Below are 22,639 nucleotides of genomic sequence, written 5' to 3' on the forward strand. Positions count from 1 at the left end.
CACTGTTCACTAATCAGAATGTACTAGTATGAGAATTGAATGAAAAGCATCGTCTGCTACGTATAGCATGTGGTAACTCCATAACGTTCGCTGCTTCCAAATTGTACGTAAAAAATTGCAAATTCAAATGAGGAGCAGCGAAACATTGGGTCTGGATCTCGCTTATGCGATCATGCACTGAGATTTAGTGCATGCGGTATGAGTGCAATACAGTGCATGCGGTATGTGTGCAATACAGTGCATGCGGTATGTGTGCAATACAGTGCATGCGGTATGTATGCACAGTGTATATGCATGCGATACGCTCACTGCATGCAGCTGGGCCCCGTACCAGCCCGGCGGTCGCGACCACCGTGCGGTGTTTAACAGCCGCGAGAGTTCTCCGAGTCGCGCTGCAGCTGTGGAACATCGACTTTTTTTTTTTTTTTTTTTTTTTTGTATACCTTGGTCGAGGCTCGTATGAGAGCTAACACACAACTCACAGCAAGGAGGCATGAGACAAGAGGGGCGGGAGTGGAAGGGACAAAACATTGGGGAACAGACACAGGTGAAATGTGGAAGGGAGAGGGATGGGGATGGGACGGGAACATGGCGTGGGGAAGATGGACATTAAATGGACTTTCAGGAAGGAAAGCAGGAGAATTGAAGGAAGTGGGCTTGGGTGGATTATCGGGGGTAGAAAAGATCGAGGATTTGGATGGGGGAAGATAAGAGGTGGTGGTGAACAGCTGTTTTGAAAGCCTGGAGGGAAGAATGGGAAAGAATAGAGTGAGGAAGTTTATTCCAAAGGCGGGAAAAAGAGGAATGAAAGAGTGAAGATGAGCAGTGATTCGTGATTTTGGTAGTTTTACCAGAAGGGGTTGTTGGCGGACCTTGAGCGCCCTGTGGAAATGTGGTGGGGACAAATCGCAGAGAGAGGAGGGGGGAAGGCTGGAGAGGAGTCGGTAGAAGACAGAAAGACCACCGACCAACCTGCGGTGATTGAGTGAGAGGCCCAAAGACTCAGCTTCATTGCGGGAGATGCCAATGATCTTAAAAGCCCTGGTTTCGACAGCGTGAAGTCGAGAAAGGTGGGAGGCAGGAGGACCAGCCCAGACGGGAGGGCAGTACTCCATCAGGCTACGGACAAAAGCTTTGTAAGTGGTCAGGAGCTCAAGAGGGCCGAGGAAGGACTTTGCACGACGGAGGATTCCCAGTCGGCGACTGGCTTTTGAGGCAAGGTTGGAAATGTGACTTTCCCAGGAAAGGTCATGGCAGATAGTGAGACCCAGAAGCTTGAAAGAAAAGACTTCTTCCAGAGGATTGTTGAGAAAGTGGATGGGGGGTTTTGTAAACGGTCCTTTCGAAGAGACATAGTGAGAGTGTGAGATTTGTCTGGATTGAAAGACATGTTCCACGTGTTGGACCAGTTTGTGATTTTATCCAGATCTGCAGTGAGCGAAGAAGCTGCTGCTTGCCGGTCTGAGGGATGACAGATGGTACGGCAGAGGGTGGAGTCATCGGCAAAGAGAAATAGAGGATTTTCCAGAGAGTCCGAGAGATCATTGATGAAAACCAGAAAAAGAACAGGGCCCAGAACGCTACCTTGAGGAACTCCAGCCTGCACAGGAAGAGGGGATGAAAGAACTCCATTTAGGGCCACACGTTGACTGCGACATGAGAGGAAGTCTGCGAGCCATGAGTGGAGATGGCCTTGAATACCATGGGAAGAGAGTTTGGTGAGTAGGGCAGGGTGCCAGACTGTGTCAAAAGCACGTGATATGTCCAGGGATACGGCTCGGATTTCCTGTCTGGCATTGAGGACCTCCATCCATTGATGGGAGAGCAGTAGCAGCATATCTAGGGTAGAGTGACCTGGTCTGAAACCAAATTGATGATTGGAAATCAAGCCATTGGAGAAGAGGAAGGATTTCATGTCTGAAGCGATGATGGATTCCATAACCTTGCTGATGATTGGGAGAAGGCTGATTGGTCTATAGTTACAGGGATCTGTTTTTGCACCTTTTTTATGCAGGGCAGTGATGTTAGCAGATTTCCAAGCAGATGGCAGATGACCTTGGGAAAATGAGAGGGTGAATAGAACAGAGAGAGGGTGAGCAAGAGCAGAAGAGCAGGCTTTGAGGACACGTGGGCTGATGCCGTCTGGACCGGTTGCAGAATCTGACTCGAGGTTTGAAAGCAAGCTCTCCACCTTGTCAGGAGAAAAGGATACAGAGTCCAGGGACAGTTGGGTGCGACTGGGTAAAGTGGGTAGAGATAGTGATGGGTTTGGGACACAAGATTTAGCTGCAAACACCGAGTTTAGACATTCAGCTTTATCACGTGTGGAATCAGCAGTGCGGCCATTTGAGGTAAGGGAGGGGATGGAGGGGGAACATACACCAGAAACAGATTTGATTAAACGCCACCAGGATTTTGAGGGAGGGAGAGAGGTTTGAGAGTTCAGACTTGAGATGAGAAAGATGTTGTTTTCTGGCTCTCCTGAGGGTAGCTACACACTTGTTCCGAGCTTTGTGGAAAGAACTGAGATTGCCCTCAGTTGGGTTTGCTTTCCATGAGGCAAAGGCAAGTTGTTTCAGGACAACTGCCTCGCCACAAGCTTCAGTAAACCAAGGGCGGGAGGAAGGGTAAGACAACTGAACACGAGAGGGGATAAATCTGTGCATGAGGGAGAGCAAGTTTCTTTGAAAGAATTCCCAGGATGAGTTGATGTTTGAGAAAGTAGTGATAGGAGACCAGTCTGTAAGTTTGATGGCTGCTCGGAGACCCTGCCAGTCGGCTTGAGTGAAATGCCAGACTCGACGGCGGTGAGGTGGTTCTCTGATAACAGCCAGAGAGATGTCCACTTTAACAAGGACGTGGTCAGAAGAACCAATTGGAGCGAAGGAAGAGCAGCAGATATTGTCAGGGAAATTGTATTGACTTCGATATTGTATTGCACATACAATATCAGATATTGTATTGACTTCGAAGTTACCGATGCTTCAAGCCCTCGATGTTGATTACGAAATGGCAGAAAAGAAGCTTACGAAGACCAAGAAATGGTCTCAGAAGTACAAGACCGAATACAGTCTCCAATACCCGTGTATTCGAAAGTCTGAAAGAGGAATTCATCATGCGTATTGTACAGTATGCAGCGTTGATATTTCAGTTGAGCACGGAGGTCGCGATGATATTCGGAAGCACGTTGGAAGCAAACGGCACACAGACATTGCAAAGGAGAGATCTTCGAGCACGAGTACTGGTACACTTCTGAATTATTTCACCAAACAAGGGACAAGCGAGGAAGAGGATGTTACCCGAGCGGAACTTCTCTTTAGTGGATTTATTGTGGAACATAACTTGCCCATATCAGTCTCAGATCATGCTGGACCTCTATTTCAAAAGATGTTTCCAGATTCAAAAGTTGCTTCAAAGTATGGATGTGCAAGAACAAAAACTTCAGCAATAATTGGTGAGTTGTCAAATGTTACTGCTTCATCTATTGCCGATATTGCTAGGCAGAGCTCCATTTAGCCTAGCTACAGATGGTAGCAATGACAGTGGTGAGGCCCAGCTATATCCTGTCCTGATTTCGTACTATGACAACAGTGCTGGGATTGTGAAGCAAGGTTTGCTAAGTTTGCCTGCGTGCAAACAAGATTCCACTGGAGAAAACATTTTCAAACTGCTTGATCATGAGTTCAGTGACAGGAAAATTCCGTGGGAAATTGTGTTTCCTTTTGTGCTGATAATGCCTCTGTCATGGTGGGCAAGCACAAAGGAGTCGCTGCTTATATCCACAAACAAAATCCAGAGTGCTACATCATGGGATGCCCTTGCCATATGATGCACAATACGGCCAAGAAGGCGGCTCAGGCCTTACCCATTGAATTAGATGACTTTCTCATCGATATTTACTACTACTTGGACAAAAGTAGTAAACGCGTCAAAGGAGTGAAAGCACTGCAAGAACTCTGTGATGCCCCGACACACAAGATTCTGAAGCATGTCGCAACAAGGTGGCTGTCCCTTGGTCAGTGCAAAGACAGGCTGATTGAACAGTGGGAGCCACTTCGCCTCTTCTTCAAAGAAGAAGTACGAAGAAAAATGCAACCAACTGTAGCCAAGACTCTAACAACGAGCAAGAAGGACGGCACTGTATCTACTGCCAGTACTGGCACTGCAGGATCAAGCACTAGTGGAGCAGCATTCACCACTACCACTGCAGTATCTGCTGCGAAGAAGACAGCAGGGACAGCACCAAAACCAATGCTGAGAGCAGGTAGCATCACCGGCCCTTCATCACGTTCATCTACAAAGCAGATCCCTTCAGAGTCGAGAAAGACTGTGATAGTCCCATCTACAGGCAAAGAAAGACCCAAGTTAAGTTCTGCTTTTGCCAAATCACTTGATAGAAGCTCAGCAAAACCTTCGAATCAGAGGTCTTCTTCCTTGGCTGCACCTACCTCAAGCTCTCTCCTCAAACGTAAAGTTGGATCTGGTACTACGAGTCTGACCTCTTCTGCTGGCAGTAAACGCAAGTGTGATCGCCCTGCGGCTAAGTGTACTACGAGTTCTACAACTAAAAGCGCATCTTCCTCAAACACTGTGCAGGAATCTAGAGAAAAACGTGTCAACAGGATGTTCTTGTCTCCACAAACAAAACTCCATTGTTTCTTCCTTCGATATGCTAACAAGCTTTTTGAGAAGGGGAATCTTCTGCTCCAAAGAGACGAACCCTGTATTCATCTCCTGCACGGAGAATTGAATGGTCTTCTGAAAGATATCTTCGTACGGTTTTTGAAACCATCGGTGTCATCGGTTCCTCTGGTAAATTTACCCTTCTCTGACAGAAATCATCAGAAGAATGATGAGGACCTCATGATTGGGAACGATGCCAAACTGTATATAAGGGAACAAAGGAGTCTCAAGAAATCCACCTTCACTCTGAGTGAGTCAGACATCCAAGGTTTCTTCAGTGCAGTTTGCTCATATTATGTGAAAGCCTGCAATTACATCTTCAAAACCTGGCCGCTAGATGATGAATTAGCCAAGCATGCTCAGGTGCTGGATGTTAAGCTTCACCAAGAAGTGGGGTTTGACTGTGTAGAGTTTTTCATCAAGAAATTCCCCTGTCTGTTCAGTGACGGTGATAGTGACATAGACAGTCTTGAGAGTGAATTCGCTCACTACCAGGCAGACGCCTCCATAGCTACAATTGCTACTGAGACAGTGAGAGTGGATGAGCAGTGGCATCGGATTTCACAGCTCACAGATCCCTGCACTGGTGCCAAGAAGTATCCTAATTTGAGCAAAGTGATGAAGGGAATCTTGGTCATTCCTCATTCGAACGCATCATGTGAGCGGGCACTCAGTCTTGTACGGAAGAATCATACTGAATTTCGTCCCAATTTGAGTGTCAAAACCCTGGAAGCTCTCTTAATTGAAAAACTAGCTCATAGCACCCCTTGCTACCAGAGAGAATACAGCAAAGACATAATCAGAAGGGCTAAAAGAGCCACACAGCTGTCACTCAGCAAAGCTGCCATGGAAAAAGCAAGCAGCAGTAGTACCAGCCAGTAAGGTAAGAAAAATATTGCTTCTTTTGTGCTTTTTGTTAATCTTTGATTGTCCCCTAACTTACTAATATTAACATACATGTAACATTAAAAAGTGCACAATTTTCCCCTTTTTTTTGTTCAAAAAGTGGGAATTCTTAACATGTTAAATGCTCCAAAATAGGGCTCAGAGGGCACTAGAGAGCGTCTAGAACCCCAGAGCTTCCAGGGCCCTAAGGCGGGCCCTGGACCCCGCCGCAAGGGTCGAGCGCTCCGCGCTCGAGATGTGCGCTTCGCGCACATTATTTGGTGTCGGTTGAAAATCCTCCCTAATTCTGATTTCCAAAAGTTGGCATCTCTGGATATCCTAACCATGTGTTTTATTCTGCTGTGAATGTATCAAATGTATTTCTGTAACAATACATGTAAATTACACTTACCAAATGGTTATATGCATTTAAAAACAAAGGTTAAATATCATGCTCTGGTTACACGTTCCTGGAAAACCACTCGAGTGGCAAAAACACAAACGTTAGAACGAATGACCCATGGGAAAACGGGGGTTCGGGTCCTGGGCTTTGAGAAAATGTAGGGGCAGGTGGGCGGCAGCCAAAAATAAACGTAAATCGGCTTTACAATGAAGTCCTCTGTTGCCTTTGATCAGATTGAACGTGACCCCTCTCTTCTGTAATGTGTCTGAAGCCCCCACCATCCCTCCCCTATTAATCTCTTTCATAATTTTCCTTTGTAATCCGCCCATGTGGTTCTTTCATAAATTGCTCTGCTGCTCCACAAACAAGAACCCCACTCCCTCCACTTCCCCTCCTCCCTTCCCTCTTCTTTCCCTCTCCTCTCCCTCCCTTCCCCAAACAAATTCCAAATTCCCACACAAATCGAGTGAAGTCATCGGCTGGCCATTTTGCGAAAAGACTCGAGCCAGAACCACCCTGTTTCAGACCACAAAATAATATGGGGGCATTTCAAGAAGTTGTGGATGAGCAAGTGCATGGAAAGTCTTGTCCCTTACGATGATCACTCTGATATGCCAAGACATCATGACACTCCCGAATGCAGGTACAGTGCAAATTTATTGCATCTACAAGTACAAGGGAGAACATTCGAAACTTTATTCAGATATCGATTTCATTTAACACATGACGGTTTTACTTCCCATGAATACAATTATTTTGGTGATGTTCTCATTGCAATTTCTGTTCTGCTGTGTCATGGTTCCTCAGCCCAGGAGGAAGGGCGGTTTGAGGCTGAGATGGTACCTGTGGAGGTGAAGGTTCGCAAGGGCGTTGAGACTATGACGAGAGATGAACATGCACGTCCGGACATCACTGAACAGCAGCTGGCCAAGTTGCCTCCAGTCTTCAAAAAAGAAGGCACGGTCACAGCAGGCAATGCTTCAGTACGTCATCGTTAACCCCATCCACAAGTTTTTCGAAACATCAACGCTTTGTTTCTCACCGGCACCAAAACTTTTATAAATGACATGATGAACGTACCTCCAAGGCTCTATTCACGAGGATGTTGAGGAGGGCATTCTTGTAGCGTGTAAGAGTGAATGAGTCTCACCACGTGAAGGTCGGCTTGTGGTCGACGATCGTCAAGAATCTAATCCTCTTATTTCTCGACGAGTACATCCAGAAAAGGGAACGCGTTCAAGTGATTCGTGCCGAAGGTGAATTGGAGTTCGTCGAGATGTGCAAGAAAGTGCGTGCACGCTGCAGCACACTCAAACCTTTGAGACCGAGGTGCTGCAACAACCAGATTCATCGTCTCAACAAGTCGAAGATGCTTTGTTTCCAGCCTGATCCAACACAAAGATTTTCCATCATTTGATGTCGTGTGGTTTTAATGGTCCAGAAAACACTTGATCATCAATTCTTTCTCTGAAGTTGATCAAATGGTGAGATTATCCTTTGTCGAACAGCACCGATGATTGTTTCTTTCTGGGGTTCTTGTCACCTGTTGAAAAACCCTCGAACGTTCATTCTTCAGTTGTTGGGACTGATCAAAGGCGATTGGCCAAAATCAAAGCAGATGGTGTTGGAAATAGAAAGTAACGGGAGGTGGGTTTTGAAACAAAAGTATGGAAAATGTGATGGCAGATTTATTAATTTTTTTGAAAGAATCTTGCCAAGAAGGTTTTTAAGAAGAGATCATCGTGAACCAAACAAGTCGTCTTTGTGCAAAGTGTGTCACGTGCACTTCATCTACATTCTGTTTGGATCGATCCCTATCTGTTACACTGTTTACCAGCCTCAGTGATGTCATGGGAAGAGTCTTTCATGGGATAGAAGAGTGATGTCATGGGAAGAGTTCTGAGTCTGGGAGGCTTGTGGTTCAAACCCCGGCCGAGTCATACCAACGACTCCATAAATGGTACATGCTGCTTCCTCTCTTAACACCCAGCATTTAAAAGAAAGAGCACAGACAAACAACCATAGGTTGGAAAACATTGTGCAGGCTGTGATGTGTGAAATGTCCTGTGTTGAAGTTCATTGTAAGATCTCGTATCTCAACTTGTGTTGTTCCCAGGACACACAACAATTGTGCACTATAGCTCACAACTATAACATTGGATATAACAAGTGTGTGTGTGTGTGTGTATGCAGGGTGTGTGTGATGGTGCTGCGGCAGTTGTGCTAGCTGGGGAGCAAGCGATAAAACAGCACAACCTTACACCGTTGGCAAGGATCGTGGCATATCACGTGTCTGGATGTGATCCCAACATCATGGGAATTGGTACGGCTTGGATTGGTTAATGAATCGGCTCGACGAGTATTTCCACGAGACCCGGTCCAAATACCTTCGATTATGAAATGCTTGTTAAATGGCTGACCCGAGATTGTACTATTGACTGATGTTGGACTCAAGTTGCAGAAGTTAGAGGTTTATAGTAATCTTCAAACCTTTAAGTTCATTACCAGATTGGTTATTAAACTCATGGCAGTATGAGGTGAAACATTTAACACTTTCTTCTCGTTATACCTGAAAACTGTCCACAAGGTGGACATACTCATCAAAAAGAGTATAATTTGGGATATGCTTGATGATGGCCCATTATTTTAAAAGTTTCACCTTGACCGAAGCCTGGCGTTGGCTTCGTGGTTAGGGTCCTGAGTTCGAGCCCCGTTGGCCACTGAATTAACACCACTGGGTTGACTCAGCCTGTCATCCTTTCGAGGTCGGTGAAATGAGCACCAGTGTACTGGTAATAGGGGCACTGCATCGCGGCATAGCCGCACCTCCAGCCAATGATGCAACCAACCACCAAAAGGCAGCACGCGATCGGCACCTTGACTTTGAAGATATAACATGTCTGTGTATTGTTGAGAGGCAACGTCATCAATTTAGCTTTGAGGATATAACAGAAACCTCGTCATGGTTCCGTGTTTCTTACCTCGTCATGGTTCCTTGTTTCTTACCCTGTCATGGTTGTTATAATTCCTTGTTTCTTACCCTGTCATGGTTATCATGGTTCCGTATTTGTTCCCTTGTGATGATTCCAAGTTTTTCTTTTTAATCTCATCATGGTTATCATGGTTCCATGTGTCTTCCCCTGTCATGGTTGTCATGGTTCCTTGTTTTTTACCCTGTCATGATTGTTATGGTTCCAAGTTTTTTTTTAACATCTTCATGATTGTCATGGTTCTGTGTTTCTTCCCCTGTCATGGTCGTCATGGTTCCGTGTGTCTTCCCATCATTGTTCCGTGTTTCTTCCCCTGTCATGGTTGTCATGGTTCCATGTTTCTTCCCCTGTCATGGTTGTCATGGTTCTGTGTGTCTTCCCCTGTCATGGTTGCTATTGTTCCAAGTTTTTTTTTTTATTATTTAACATCTTCATGGTTGTCATGGTTCCGTGTTTCTTCCCCTGTCATGGTTCCCTGTTTCTTCCCCTGTCATGGTTGTCATGGTTCCGTGTTTCTTCCCTGTCATGGTTGTCATGGTTCCGTGTTTCTTCCCCTGTCATTGTTGTCATGGTTCCGTGCTTCTTCCACTGTCACGGTTCCGTGTTTCTTCCCCCGTCAAGGTTCAGCATTTCTTCCCCTGTCATGGTTCCGTTTGCCTTTCCCTGTCATGGTTCCGTGCTTCTTCCACTGTCACGGTTCCGTGTTTCTTCCCCCGTCAAGGTTCAGCATTTCTTCCCCTGTCATGGTTCCGTTTGCCTTTCCCTGTCATGGTTCCGTTTGCCTTTCCCTGTCATGGTTCCGTTTGCCTTTCCCTGTCATGGTTCCGTTTGCCTTTCCCTGTCATGGTTCCGTTTGCCTTTCCCTGTCATGGTTCCGTTTGCCTTTCCCTGTCATGGTTCCGTTTGCCTTTCCCTGTCATGGTTCCGTTTGCCTTTCCCTGTCATGGTTCCGTTTGCCTTTCCCTGTCATGGTTCCGTTTGCCTTTCCCTGTCATGGTTCCGTTTGCCTTTCCCTGTCATGGTTCCGTTTGCCTTTCCCTGTCATGGTTCCGTTTGCCTTTCCCTGTCATGGTTCCGTTTGCCTTTCCCTGTCATGGTTCCGTTTCTCTTCCCCTGTCATGTTTCCGTGTGTCTTCCCCGTCATGGTTGTCATGGTTCCGTGTTTCTTCCCCTGTCATGGTTGTCTTGGTTCCGTGTTTCTTCCCCTGTCATGGTTGTCATGGTTCCGTGTTTCTTCCCCTCTCATGGTTCCGTGTTTCTTCCCCTGTCATGGTTGTCATGGTTCCGTGTTTCTTCCCCTGTCATGGTTGTCATGGTTCCGTGTTTCTTCCCCTGTCATGGTTGTCATGGTTCCGTGTTTCTTCCCCTGTCATGGTTGTCATGGTTCCGTGTTTCTTCCCCTGTCATGGTTGTCATGGTTCCGTGTTTCTTCCCCTGTCATGGTTGTCATGGTTCTGTGTTTCTTCCCCTGTCGTGGTTACCATAGTTCCGTGTTTCTTCCCCTGTCGTGGTTGCCATGGTTCCGTGTTTCTTCCCCTGTCATGGTTCCGTGTTTCTTCCCCTGTTTCTTCCTCTGTCATGGTTGTTATGGTTCCAAGTTTTTTTTATTTTTTTTTATTTTTTTTTTTTACATCTTCATGGTTGTCATGGTTCGGTGTTTCTTCCCCTGTCATGGTTCGGTGTTTCTTCCCCTGTCATGGTTCGGTGTTTCTTCCCCTGTCATGGTTCCATGTTTCTTCCCCTGTCATGGTTGTTATGGTTCCAATTTTTTTTTCCATCTTCATGGTTGTCATGGTTCCGTTTGTCTTCCCCTGTCATGGTTCCGTTTCTCTTCCCCTGTCATGGTTCCGTTTCTCTTCCCCTGTCATGGTTGTCATGGTTCCGTGTTTCTTCCCCTGTCATGGTTGTCATGGTTCCGTGTTTCTTCCCCTGCCATGGTTGTCATGGTTCTGTGTTTCTTCCCGTGCCATGGTTCCGTGTGTCTTCCCCTGTCATGGTTCCGTGTTTCTTCCCCTGTCATGGTTGTCATGTTTCCGTGTTTCTTCCCCTGTCTAGTTTGTCATGGTTTCATCTTTCTTCCCCTGCCATGGTTGTCATGGTTCCGTGTTTCTTCCCGTCATGGTTCAGTGTTTCTTCCATTGTCATGCTTGTCATTGTTTCCGTGTGTCTTCCCCTGTCGTTCCGTGTTTCTTCCCCTGTCATGGTTGTCATGGTTCCATGTGTCTTCCCATGTCATGGTTCCGTGTTTCTTCCCCTGTCATGGTTGTCATGGTTTCGTGTTTCTTCCCCTGTCATGGTTCTGTCTGTCTTCCCCTCCCACGGTTCCGTGTTTCTTCCCCTTTCATGGTTCCGTGTTTCTTCCCCTGTCATGGTTGTCATGGTTCCGTGTTTCTTCCCCTGTCATGGTTGTCATGGTTCAGTGTTTCTTCCCTTGTCATTGTTTCCGTGTGTCTTCCCCTGTCATTCCGTGTTTCTTCCACTGTCATGGTTCCGTGTTTCTTCCCCTGTCATGGTTGTCATGGTTCTGTGTGTCTTCCCCTGTCATGGTTCCATGTTTCTTCCCCTGTCATGGTTGTTATGGTTCTAAGTTATTTTTTTTTTTTTTAAATCTTCATGGTTGTCATGGTTCCGTGTTTCTTCCCCTGTCATGGTTCCGTGTTTCTTCCCCTGTCATGGTTGTCATGTTTCCGTGTTTCTTCCCCTGTCTAGTTTGTCATGGTTTCATCTTTCTTCCCCTGCCATGGTTGTCATGGTTCCGTGTTTCTTCCCGTCATGGTTCAGTGTTTCTTCCATTGTCATGCTTGTCATTGTTTCCGTGTGTCTTCCCCTGTCGTTCCGTGTTTCTTCCCCTGTCATGGTTGTCATGGTTCCATGTGTCTTCCCATGTCATGGTTCCGTGTTTCTTCCCCTGTCATGGTTGTCATGGTTTCGTGTTTCTTCCCCTGTCATGGTTCTGTCTGTCTTCCCCTCCCACGGTTCCGTGTTTCTTCCCCTTTCATGGTTCCGTGTTTCTTCCCCTGTCATGGTTCTGTCTGTCTTCCCCTCCCACGGTTCCGTGTTTCTTCCCCTTTCATGGTTCCGTGTTTCTTCCCCTGTCATGGTTGTCATGGTTCAGTGTTTCTTCCCTTGTCATTGTTTCCGTGTGTCTTCCCCTGTCATTCCGTGTTTCTTCCACTGTCATGGTTCCGTGTTTCTTCCCCTGTCATGGTTGTCATGGTTCTGTGTGTCTTCCCCTGTCATGGTTCCATGTTTCTTCCCCTGTCATGGTTGTTATGGTTCTAAGTTATTTTTTTTTTTTTTTAAATCTTCATGGTTGTCATGGTTCCGTGTTTCTTCCCCTGTCATGGTTCCGTTTGTCTTCCCCGGTCATGGTTCCGTGTTTCTTCCACTGTCATGGGTGTCATGGTTCTGTGTTTCTTCCCCTGTCATGGTTCCGTTTGTCTTCCCCTGTCATGGTTCCGTGTTTCTTCCACTGTCATGGGTGTCATGGTTCTGTGTTTCTTCCCCTGTCATGGTTCCGTTTGTCTTCCCCTGTCATGGTTCCGTGTTTCTTCCACTGTCATGGGTGTCATGGTTCCGTGTTTCTTCCCCTGTCATGGTTCAGTTTCTCTTCCCCTGTCATGGTTGTCATGATTTCTTGTTTCTTACCCTGTCATGGTTGTTATTCCGTCATGTCATGGTTGTTACCCTGTCATGTTCCGTATTTGTTCCCTTGTCATGATTCCAAGTTTTTTTTTGAACTTCATCATGGTTGTCATGGTTCCGTGTGTCTTCCCCTGTAATGGTTCCAAGTTATTTTTTTTTTACATCTTCATGGTTGTCATGGTTCCGTGTGTCTTCCCCTGTAATGGTTGTCATGGTTCTTTGTTTCTTACCCTGTCATGGTTCCGTTTCTCTTCCCCTCATGGTTCCGTGTTTCTTCCCCTGTCATTGTTGTCGTGGTTCCGTGTTTCTTCCCCTGTCATGGTTCCGTTTTTCTTCCCCTGTCATGGTTCCATGTTTCTTCCTCTGTCATGGTTGTTATGGTTCCAAGTTTTTTCTTTTTTTTACATCTTCATGGTTGTCATGGCTCGGTGTTTCTTCCCCTGTCATGGTTCCGTGTTTCTTCCACTGTCATGGTTGTCATGGTTCCGTGTTTCTTCCCCTGTCATGGTTGTCATGGTTCCGTGTTTCTTCCCCTGTCATGGTTGTCATGGTTCCGTGTTTCTTCCCCTGTCATGGTTGAGTTACTCTTCCCTTGTCATGGTTGTCATGGTTTCTGGTTTCTTACCCTGTCACGGTTGTTATGGTTCCGTATTTATTCCCTTGTCATGATTCGACGTTTTTTTTTTTTAAACTTCATCATGGTTGTCATGGTTCCGTGTATCTTCCCCTGTCATGGTTCCTTGTTTCTTACCCTGTCATGGTTCCAATTTTTTTTTTTTTACATCTTCATGGTTCCGTGTGTCTTCCCCTGTCATGGTTGTCATGGTTCTTTGTTTCTTACCCTGTCATGGTTGTCATGGTTCTTTATTTCTTACCCTGTCATGGTTCCATTTGTTTTTCCCTGTCATGGTTGCGTTTCTCTTCCCGTCATGGTTCCGTGTTTCTTCCCCTGTCATTGTTGTCATGGTTCCGTGTTTCTTCTCCCGTCATGGTTGTTATGGTTCCGTGTTTCTTCTCCCGTCATGGTTGTCATGGTTCCTTGTTTCTTACCCTGTCATGGTTGTTGTGGTTCCAAGTTGTTTTGTTTTTTTACATCTTCATGGTTGTAATTGGTCTGTTTCTTCCCCTGTCATGGTTGTCATGGTTCTGTGTGTCTTCCCCTGCAATGGTTCCGTGTTTCTTCCCCTGTCATGGTTCCGTGTTTCTTCCCCTGTTATGGTTCCAAGTTTTTTTTTTTTTTTTTTTTTTTTTTTTTACATCTTCATGGTTGTCATGGTTCCGTGTTTCTTCCCCTGTCATGGTTGTCATGGTTCCGTGTTTCTTCCCTGTCATGGTTGTCATGGTTCCGTGTTTCTTCCCCTGTCATGGTTCCGTGTTTCTTCCCCTGTCATGGTTGTCATGGCTCCGTGTTTCTTCCCCTGTCATGGTTCCGTGTTTCTTCCCCTGTCATTGTTGTCATGGTTCCGTGCTTCTTCCACTGTCACGGTTCCGTGTTTCTTCCCCCGTCATGGTTCCGCGTTTCTTCCCCTGTCATGATTCCGTGTTTCTTTCCCTGTCATGTTTCCGTTTGCCTTTCCCTGTCATGGTTCTGTTTGTCTTTCCCTGTCATGGTTCCGTGTTTCTTCCCCTGTCATGGTTGTCATGGTTCCGTCTTTCTTACCCTGTCATGGTTGTTATGGTTCCGTATTTCTTCCCGTCATGGTTGTCATGGTTCCGTATTTCTTCCCCTGTCATGGTTGTCATGGTTCCGTGTTTCTTACCCTTTCATGGTTCCGTTTGTTTTTCCCTGTCATGGTTCCGTTTCTCTTCCCCTGTCATGGTTCCGTGTTTCTTCCCCTGTCATGGTTCTGTTTGTCTTCCCCTCCCATGGTTCCGTGTTTCTTCCACTGTCATGGTTGTCATGGTTCCGTGTTTCTTGCCCTGTCATGGTTCCATGTTTCTTGCCCTGCCATGGTTCCATGTTTCTTCCCCTGTCATGGTTGTCATGGTTCCATGTTTCTTCCCCTGTCATTGTTGTCATGGTTCCGTGTTTCTTCCCCTGTCATGGTTCCGTTTGTCTTTCCCCTGTCATGGTTCCGTTTCTCTTCCCCGTCATGGTTCCGTGTTTCTTCCCCTGCCATGGTTGTCATGGTTCCGTGTTTCTTCCCCTGCCATGGTTCCGTGTTTCTTCTCCTGCCATGGTTGCCATGGTTCCGTGTGTCTTCCCCTGTCATGGTTCCGTGTGTCTTCTCCTGTCATGGTTCTGTGTGTCTTCCCCTGTCATGGTTATCATTGTTCTGTGTTTCTTCCCCTGCCATGGTTCCACGTTTCTTCCCCTGCCATGGTTCCACGTTTCTTCCCCTGTTATGGTTCCAAGTTTTTTTTTTTTTTTTTTTTTACATCTTCATGGTTGTCATGGTTCGGTGTTTCTTCCCATGTCATGGTTCCGTGTTTCTTCCCCTGTCATGGTTGTCATGGTTCCGTGTGTCTTCCCCGCCATGGATCCGTGTTTCTTCCCCTGTCATGGTTCCGTGTTTCTTCCCCTGTCATGCTTGTCATTGTTTCCGTGTGTCTTGCCCTGTCGTTCCATGTTTCTTCCCCTGTCATGGTTGTCTTGGTTCCGTGTGTCTTCCCCTGTCATGGTTCTGTTGGTTCCATGTTTCTTCCCCTGTCATGGTTCCGTGTTTCTTCCACTGTCATGGTTCTGTTGGTTCCATGTTTCTTCCCCTGTCATGGTTCCGTGTGTCTTCCCCTGTCATGGTTCCGTGTTTCTTCCACTGTCATGGTTGTCACGGTTCCGTGTTTCTTCCCCTGTCATGGTTTTCTTTGTTCCGTGTTTCTTCCCCTGCCATGGTTGTCATGGTTCCTTGTTTCTTTCCCTGTCATGGTTGTTGTGGTTCCAAGTTGTTTTGTTTTTTTACATCTTCATGGTTGTAATTGGTCTGTGTTTCTTCGCCTGTCATGGTCATCATGGTTCCGTGTTTCTTCCCTGTCATGGTTCTGTTTCTTCCCCTGTCATGGTTGTCATGGTTCCGTGTGTCTTCCCCTGTCATGGTTCCGTGTTTCTTCCCCTGTCATGGTTCCGTGTTTCTTCCCCTGTCATGGTTCCGTGTTTCTTCCACTGTCATGGTTCCGTGTTTCTTCCACTGTCATGGTTCCGTGTTTCTTCCACTGTCATGGTTCCGTGTTTCTTCCACTGTCATGGTTGTCATGGTTCCGTGTTTCTTCCACTGTCATGGTTGTCATGGTTCCGTGTTTCTTCCACTGTCATGGTTGTCATGGTTCCGTGTTTCTTCCACTGTCATGGTTGTCATGGTTGCCTGTTTCTTCCCCTGTCATGGTTCCGTGTTTCTTTCACTGTCATGGTTGTTTTGGTTCCGTATTTGTTCCCGTCATGATTCCAATTTTTTTTTTTACTTCATCATGGTTGTCATGGTTCCGTTTTGTCTTCCCCGCCATGGTTCCATGTTTCTTCCCTTGTCATGGTTGTCATGGTTCGGTGTTTCATCCTCTGTCATGCTTCCATTTCTCTTCCCCTGTCATGGTTCCATGTTTCTTCCCCTGTCATGGTTCCATGTTTCTTCCCCGTGATGGTTCCGTGTTTCTTCCACTGTCATGGTTGTCATGGTTCCGTGTTTCTTCCCCTGTCATGGTTCAGTTTCTCTTTCCCTGTCATGGATGTTATGGTTCTGTATTTGTTCCCTTGTCATGATTCCAAGTTTTTTTTGTTTTTAACCTCATCATGGTTGTCATGGTTCCATGTGTCTTCCCCTTTCATGGTTCGGTGTTTCTTTCCCTGTCATGGTTCTGTTTATCTTCCCGTCATGGTTCTGTTTATCTTCCCGTCATGGTTCTGTTTATCTTCCCGTCATGGTTCCGTGTTTCTTCCCTTGTCCTTGTTGTCATGGTTCCGTGTTTCTTCCCTTGTCCTTGTTGTCATGGTTCCGTGTTTCTTCCCCCGTCATGGTTGTCATGGTTCCGTGTTTCTTCCCCCGTCATGGTTGTCATGGTTCCGTGTTTCTTCCCCCGTCATGGTTGTCATGGTTCCGTGTTTCTTCCCCCGTCATGGTTGTCATGGTTCCGTGTTTCTTCTCCCATCATGGTTGTCATGGTTCCGTTTTTCTTCCCCTGCCATGGTTGTGATGTGGATTTTTTTTAACCCACCTTGTTGTGATCGTTGTCCTCCTGAAGGATTCTAATTGGCCGATTGTGGAATCCTATTTGACTTCAGACAGAGTTTAACGCTTGTCCGATTTGATTATAAAACCCTACAAAAACCCTATCGACACTGATAAAACTGATGTCCACACAAGTCCTTCCTTGTGAAACAATTTATTTCCTAATTATACACCATACACTTTTCACCCTTGTACAATTAACTTAAGAATCCCCATTTGATTGCAATATTATTTGGTTCTATTTCATTTATTCTTACTTTAGTTAACAGTTAGACCAACACGATTCAATTCACTTCTAAATTACATCAGAGAGTTTTATTCTAACTTGGTACTTGGTCAGTTCCAAGGAGTACAAGTCACTGAGAAACTATACTTCCTCACGTGCTTGTACTCCAAACTTTTAGATTTCAAAGCATTTTATACTTTCGTGAGAGAGAGGTTGGGGGATATTCACCCAGACTGTAGACGTGTCCTTTAGACGAAAAGCCACTTCGTACATTTTCTAAGCAAAGGTTCATTTATTAGCTCTGTCACTCTGCTCCAGAACAACACATTTCTTATCATTTAGGGCAAAAGTCTTTTGGCCAGAAATGACAGCCAAATCAACTTGCAGCATAAAAGTTACATTTCTGAAACTCCATTTGTTGCAATTTAAAAAACATTAATATAAATTTTTCCCCCACAGTTGCCATGGTTCCTTGTTTCTTTCCCTGTCATGGTTGTTGTGGTTCCCAGTTGTTTTTTTTTTTTTTTTTACATCTTCATGGTTGTAATTGGTCTGTGTTTCTTCCCCTGTCATAGTCATCATTGTTCCGTGTTTCTTCCCTGTCATGGTTCTGTGTTTCTTCCCCTGTCATGGTTGTCATGGTTCTGTGTGTCTTCCCCTGCCATGGTTCCGTGTTTCTTCCCCTGTTATGGTTGTCATGGTTCCGTGTTTCTTCCCCGTCATGGTTGTCATGGTTCCGTGTTTCTTCCCCTGTCATGGTTCCGTGTTTCTTCCCCTGTCATTGTTGTCATGATTCCGTGTTTCTTCCACCGTCATGGTTCCGTGTTTCTTCCCCTGTCATTGTTGTCATGGTTCCGTGTTTCTTCCCCTGTCATGGTTCCGTGTTTCTTCCCCTGTCATGGTTCCGTGTTTCTTCCCCTGTCATGGTTCCGTGTTTCTTCCCCGTCATGGTTGTCATGGTTCCGTGTTTCTTCCCCTGTCATTGTTGTCATGGTTCCGTGTTTCTTCCCCTGTCATGGTTCCGTGTTTCTTCCCCGTCATGGTTGTCATGGTTCCGTGTTTCTTCCCCTGTCATTGTTGTCATGGTTCCGTGTTTCTTCCCCTGTCATTGTTGTCATGGTTCCGTGTTTCTTCCACCGTCATGGTTCCGTGTTTCTTCCCCTGTCATTGTTGTCATGGTTCCGTGTTTCTTCCCCTGTCATGGTTCCATGTTTCTTCCCCGTCATGGTTGTCATGGTTCCGTGTTTCTTCCCCGTCATTGTTGTCATGGTTCCGTGTTTCTTCCCCTGCCATGGTTGTCATGGTTCCGTGTTTCTTCCCCTGCCATGGTTGTCATGGTTCCGTGTTTCTTCCCCTGCCATGGTTGTCATGGTTCCGTGTTTCTTCTCCTGCCATGGTTGCCATGGTTCCGTGTTTCTTCCCCTGTCATGGTTGTCATGGTTCCGTGTTTCTTCCAGTCATGCTTGTCATGGTTCCGTGTTTCTTCCCGTCATGGTTCGGTGTTTCTTCCCGTCATGGTTCCGTGTTTCTTCCCCTCTCATGGTTCCATGTTTTTTCCCCTGCCATGGTTGCCATGGTTCCGTGTTTCTTCCCCCGTCATGGTTGTCATGGTTCCGTGTTTCTTCCCCCGTCATGGTTGTCATGGTTCCGTGTTTCTTCCCCCGTCATTTTTGTCATGGTTCCGTGTTTCTTCCCTGTCATGGTTGTCATGGTTCTGTGTGTCTTCCCCTGTCATGGTTCGGTGTTTCTTCCCCCGTCATGGTTATCATGGTTCCGTGTTTCTTCCCCCGTCATGGTTGTCATGGTTCCGTGTTTCTTCTCCCGTCATGGTTGTCATGGTTCCGTGTTTCTTCTCCCGTCATGGTTGTCATTGTTCCGTTTTTCTTCCCGTCATGGTTCCGTGTTTCTTCCCCTGTCGTGGTTCCATTTTTCTTCCCCTTCCATGTTTGTCATGGTTCCGTGTTTCTTCCCGTCATGGTTCCGTGTTTCTTCCCGTCATGATTCCGTGTTTCTTCCCGTCATGATTCCATGTTTCTTTCCCTGTCATTGTTGTCATGATTCCGTGTTTCTTTCCCTGTCATTGTTGTCATGGTTCCGTGTTTCTTCCACTGTCATGGTTCTGTGTTTCTTCCACTGTCATGGTTCCGTGTTTCTTCTCCCGTCATGGTTGTCATCGTTCCATTTTTCTTCCCGTCATGGTTCCGTGTTTCTTCCCCTGTCGTGGTTCCATTTTTCTTCCCCTTCCATGTTTGTCATGGTTCCGTGTTTCTTCCCCCGTCATGGTTGTCATGGTTCCATGTTTCTTCCCCCGTCATGGTTGTCATGGTTCCGTGTTTCTTCCCCTGTCATGGTTGTCATGGTTCCGTGTTTCTTCCCCCGTCATGGTTGTCATGGTTCCGTGTTTCTTCTCCCGTCATGATTGTCATGGTTCCGTTTTTCTTCCCTTTCATGGTTCCGTTTTTCTTCCCCTGGCATGGTTGTCATGGTTCCGTGTTTCTTCCCGTCTTGGTTGTCATGGTTCCTTGTTTCTTCCCCGTCATGGTTCCGTGTTTCTTCCCGTCATGTTTGTTATGGTTCCGTGTTTCTTTCAGTCATGGTTCCATGTTTCTTCCAGTCATGGTTGGCATGGTTCCGTGTTTCTTCCAGTCATGGTTGTCATGGTTCCGTGTTTCTTCCCCATCATGGTTGTCATGGTTCCTTGTTTCTTCCCCGTCATGGTTGTCATGGTTCTGTGTTTCTTTCCATCATGGTTGTCATGGTTCCGTGTTTCTTCCCCTGTCATGGTTGTCATGGTTCCATGTTTCCTTGTTTCTTCCCCGTCATGGTTGTCATGGTTCTGTGTTTCTTTCCATCATGGTTCCTTGTTTCTTCACCGTCATGGTTCCGTGTTTCTTCCCGTCATGGTTGTCATGGTTCCGTGTTTCTTCCCCCGTCATGGTTGTCATGGTTCCGTGTTTCTTCTCCCGTCATGGTTGTCATGGTTCCGTGTTTCTTCTCCCGTCATGGTCCCGTGTTTCTTGCCCTGTCGTGGTTCCATTTTTCTTCCCCTCCCATGTTTGTCATGGTTCCGTGTTTCTTCCCGTCATGGTTCCGTGTTTCTTCCCCTCTCATGGTTGTTATGGTTCCAAGTTTTTTTTTGTTTTGTTTTTTTCCATCTTCATGGTTGTCATGGTTATGTGTTTCTTACCCTGTCATGGTTCCGTTTGTTTTTCCCTGTCATGGTTCCATGTTTCTTCCCCTGTCATGGTTTCGTGTTTCTTCCCCCATCATAGTTGTCATGGTTCCGTGTTTCTTCTCCCGTCATGGTTGTCATGGTTCCGTTTTTCTTCCCTTTCATGGTTCCGTTTTTCTTCCCGTCATGGTTGTCATGGTTCCTTGTTTCTTCCCCGTCATGGTTGTCATAGTTCCGTGTTTCTTCCCCATCATGGTTGTCATGGTTCCTTGTTTCTTCCCCGTCATGGTTGTCATGGTTCCGTGTTTCTTCCCCTGTCATGGTTGTCATGGTTCCTTGTTTCTTCCCCGTCATGGTTGTCATGGTTCCTTGTTTCTTCCCCGTCATGGTTGTCATGGTTCTGTGTTTCTTCCCCGTCATGGTTGTCATGGTTCCTTGTTTCTTCCCCGTCATGGTTGTCATGGTTCTGTGTTTCTTCCCCGTCATGGTTGTCATGGTTCCGTGTTTCTTCCCGTCATGGTTGTCATGGTTCCGTGTTTCTTCCCGTCATGGTTGTCATGGTTCCGTGTTTCTTCCCGTCATGGTTGTCATGGTTCCGTGTTTCTTCCCCCGTCATGGTTGTCATGGTTCCGTGTTTCTTCCCCCGTCATGGTTGTCATGGTTCCGTGTTTCTTCCCCCGTCATGGTTGTCATGGTTCCGTGTTTCTTCCCCCGTCATGGTTCCGTGTTTCTTCCCCCGTCATGGTTGTCATGGTTCCGTGTTTCTTCCCCCGTCATGGTTCCGTGTTTCTTCCCCCGTCATGGTTGTCATGGTTCCGTGTTTCTTCCCCCGTCATGGTTCCGTGTTTCTTCCCCCATCATGGTTGTCATGGTTCCGTGTTTCTTCTCCCGTCATGGTCCCGTGTTTCTTCCCCTGTCGTGGTTCCATTTTTCTTCCCCTCCCATGTTTGTCATGGTTCCGTGTTTCTTCCCCTGTCATTGTTGTCATGGTTCCGTATTTCTTCCCCTGTCATGGTTGTCATGGTTCCGTGTTTCTTCCCCTGTCATGGTCGTCATGGTTCCGTATTTCTTACCCTGTCATGGTTGTCATGGTTCCGTATTTCTTCCCCTGTCATGGTCGTCATGGTTCCGTGTTTCTTCCCGTCATAGTTCCGTATTTCTTCCCATCATGGTTCCGTTTGTTCTTCCACTGTCATGGTTCCGTGTTTCTTCCATGTAATGGTTCCGTGTTTCTTCCCCGTCATGGTTCCGTGTTTCTCCCCCTGTCATGGTTCCGTGTTTCTTCCCCTGTCATGGTTCGGTGTTTCTTCCCGTCATGGTTCCGTGTTTCTTCCCCTGTCATGGTTGTCATGGTTCCGTGTTTCTTCCCCTGTCATGGTTGTCATGGTTCCGTGTTTCTTCCCATCATTGTCATGGTTCTGTGTTTCTTCCCATCATTGTTGTCATGGTTCCGTGTTTCTTCCCGTCATGGTTGTCATGGTTCCGTATTTCTTCCCCTGTCATGATTGTCATGGTTCCGTGTTTCTTCCCGTCATGGTTCCGTATTTCTTCCCCTGTCATGGTTCCGTTTGTTCTTCCCCTGTCATGGTTCCGTGTTTCTTCCACTGTCATGGTTCCGTGTTTTCCCCGTCATGGTTCCGTGTTTCTTCCCCTGTCATGGTCGTCATGGTTCTGTGTTTCTTCCCCTGTCATGGTTGTCATGGTTCCATGTTTCTTTCTCTTCCCAAATTGGGATAAAATAAGAATTATTGTTGTGAAACACAAACAGTGTCGTTTTGGATTTTAAGGTCGTTTTACTCGATGTATTTGATACCGTTTCCTCTTTAACAGGTTGATTGAACGGTACTTAAACTTCATTTCTTATTCATTTTGATGGAATGTGATTGATCGGGATGAATTTGAACAGGATAATTGCACAAACTTTAAAATTTTTGCGATCTCTTCAAAATATCTCAACACTTAGTTTTAATGATTGGTTGCTGTATAACAGGATACTTTCAAAGACTATCTTCATGCAATCTGTGATGTCCATATTGGAATAACTATGGGATCGAAGATCTTCAACATCCCCTGTGATCGCAGCTGTTCGGGTATACGAGAAGATCATATTAATTTCTCGTCGAACCCATCATGTCGGCCTCATCTCCATGTAAACTGCATCCATCATTTTATAAAATTAATCATTTTTGTCCGGGTACATCATCCACTCATTGTATTAAAATGCAATAAAAAGTGAACATTGGAGATGTATTTTGTGCGCTGGTCGGATGGTCGAGAGGTATGCACACTCCTCTCGAAGGTGTCCCATCTGTCGGCATTAGTCAGTGGATGTTCCAGATCCCATGGTGTCCTTCATGAAGAGTATGTGAGAACGCCGGCACCCTTGAACAAATTACACGTTCCTTCGCTGATTGACTACTTGGAAGGTGACTGTAAACCACCTCACTTAAACCCCGACCACGAAACTGCTGTGGCAGC

General features: G+C 46.2%; 1 protein-coding gene across 3 annotated transcripts in view; it reads left to right on the plus strand.

Moving 5' to 3' along the window:
• Positions 1-22,639, plus strand: part of ACAA2 (acetyl-CoA acyltransferase 2) — a 60,596-nt gene that overhangs the window by 36,444 nt on the left and 1,513 nt on the right. For all 3 annotated transcript variants that reach the window (XM_085896276.1, XM_085896275.1, XM_085896274.1), the window contains exons 6-7: positions 6,779-6,954; positions 8,165-8,294. In XM_085896276.1, coding sequence (XP_085752402.1) covers positions 6,779-6,954; positions 8,165-8,294 — 306 coding nt within the window. The remainder of the gene's footprint in view (positions 1-6,778; positions 6,955-8,164; positions 8,295-22,639) is intronic.

Source organism: Eptatretus burgeri, chromosome 9 (assembly GCF_056783735.1).
Source record: "Eptatretus burgeri isolate ZD-2024b chromosome 9, Ebu_testis_v1, whole genome shotgun sequence".
Classification (NCBI taxonomy): domain Eukaryota; kingdom Metazoa; phylum Chordata; class Myxini; order Myxiniformes; family Myxinidae; genus Eptatretus; species Eptatretus burgeri.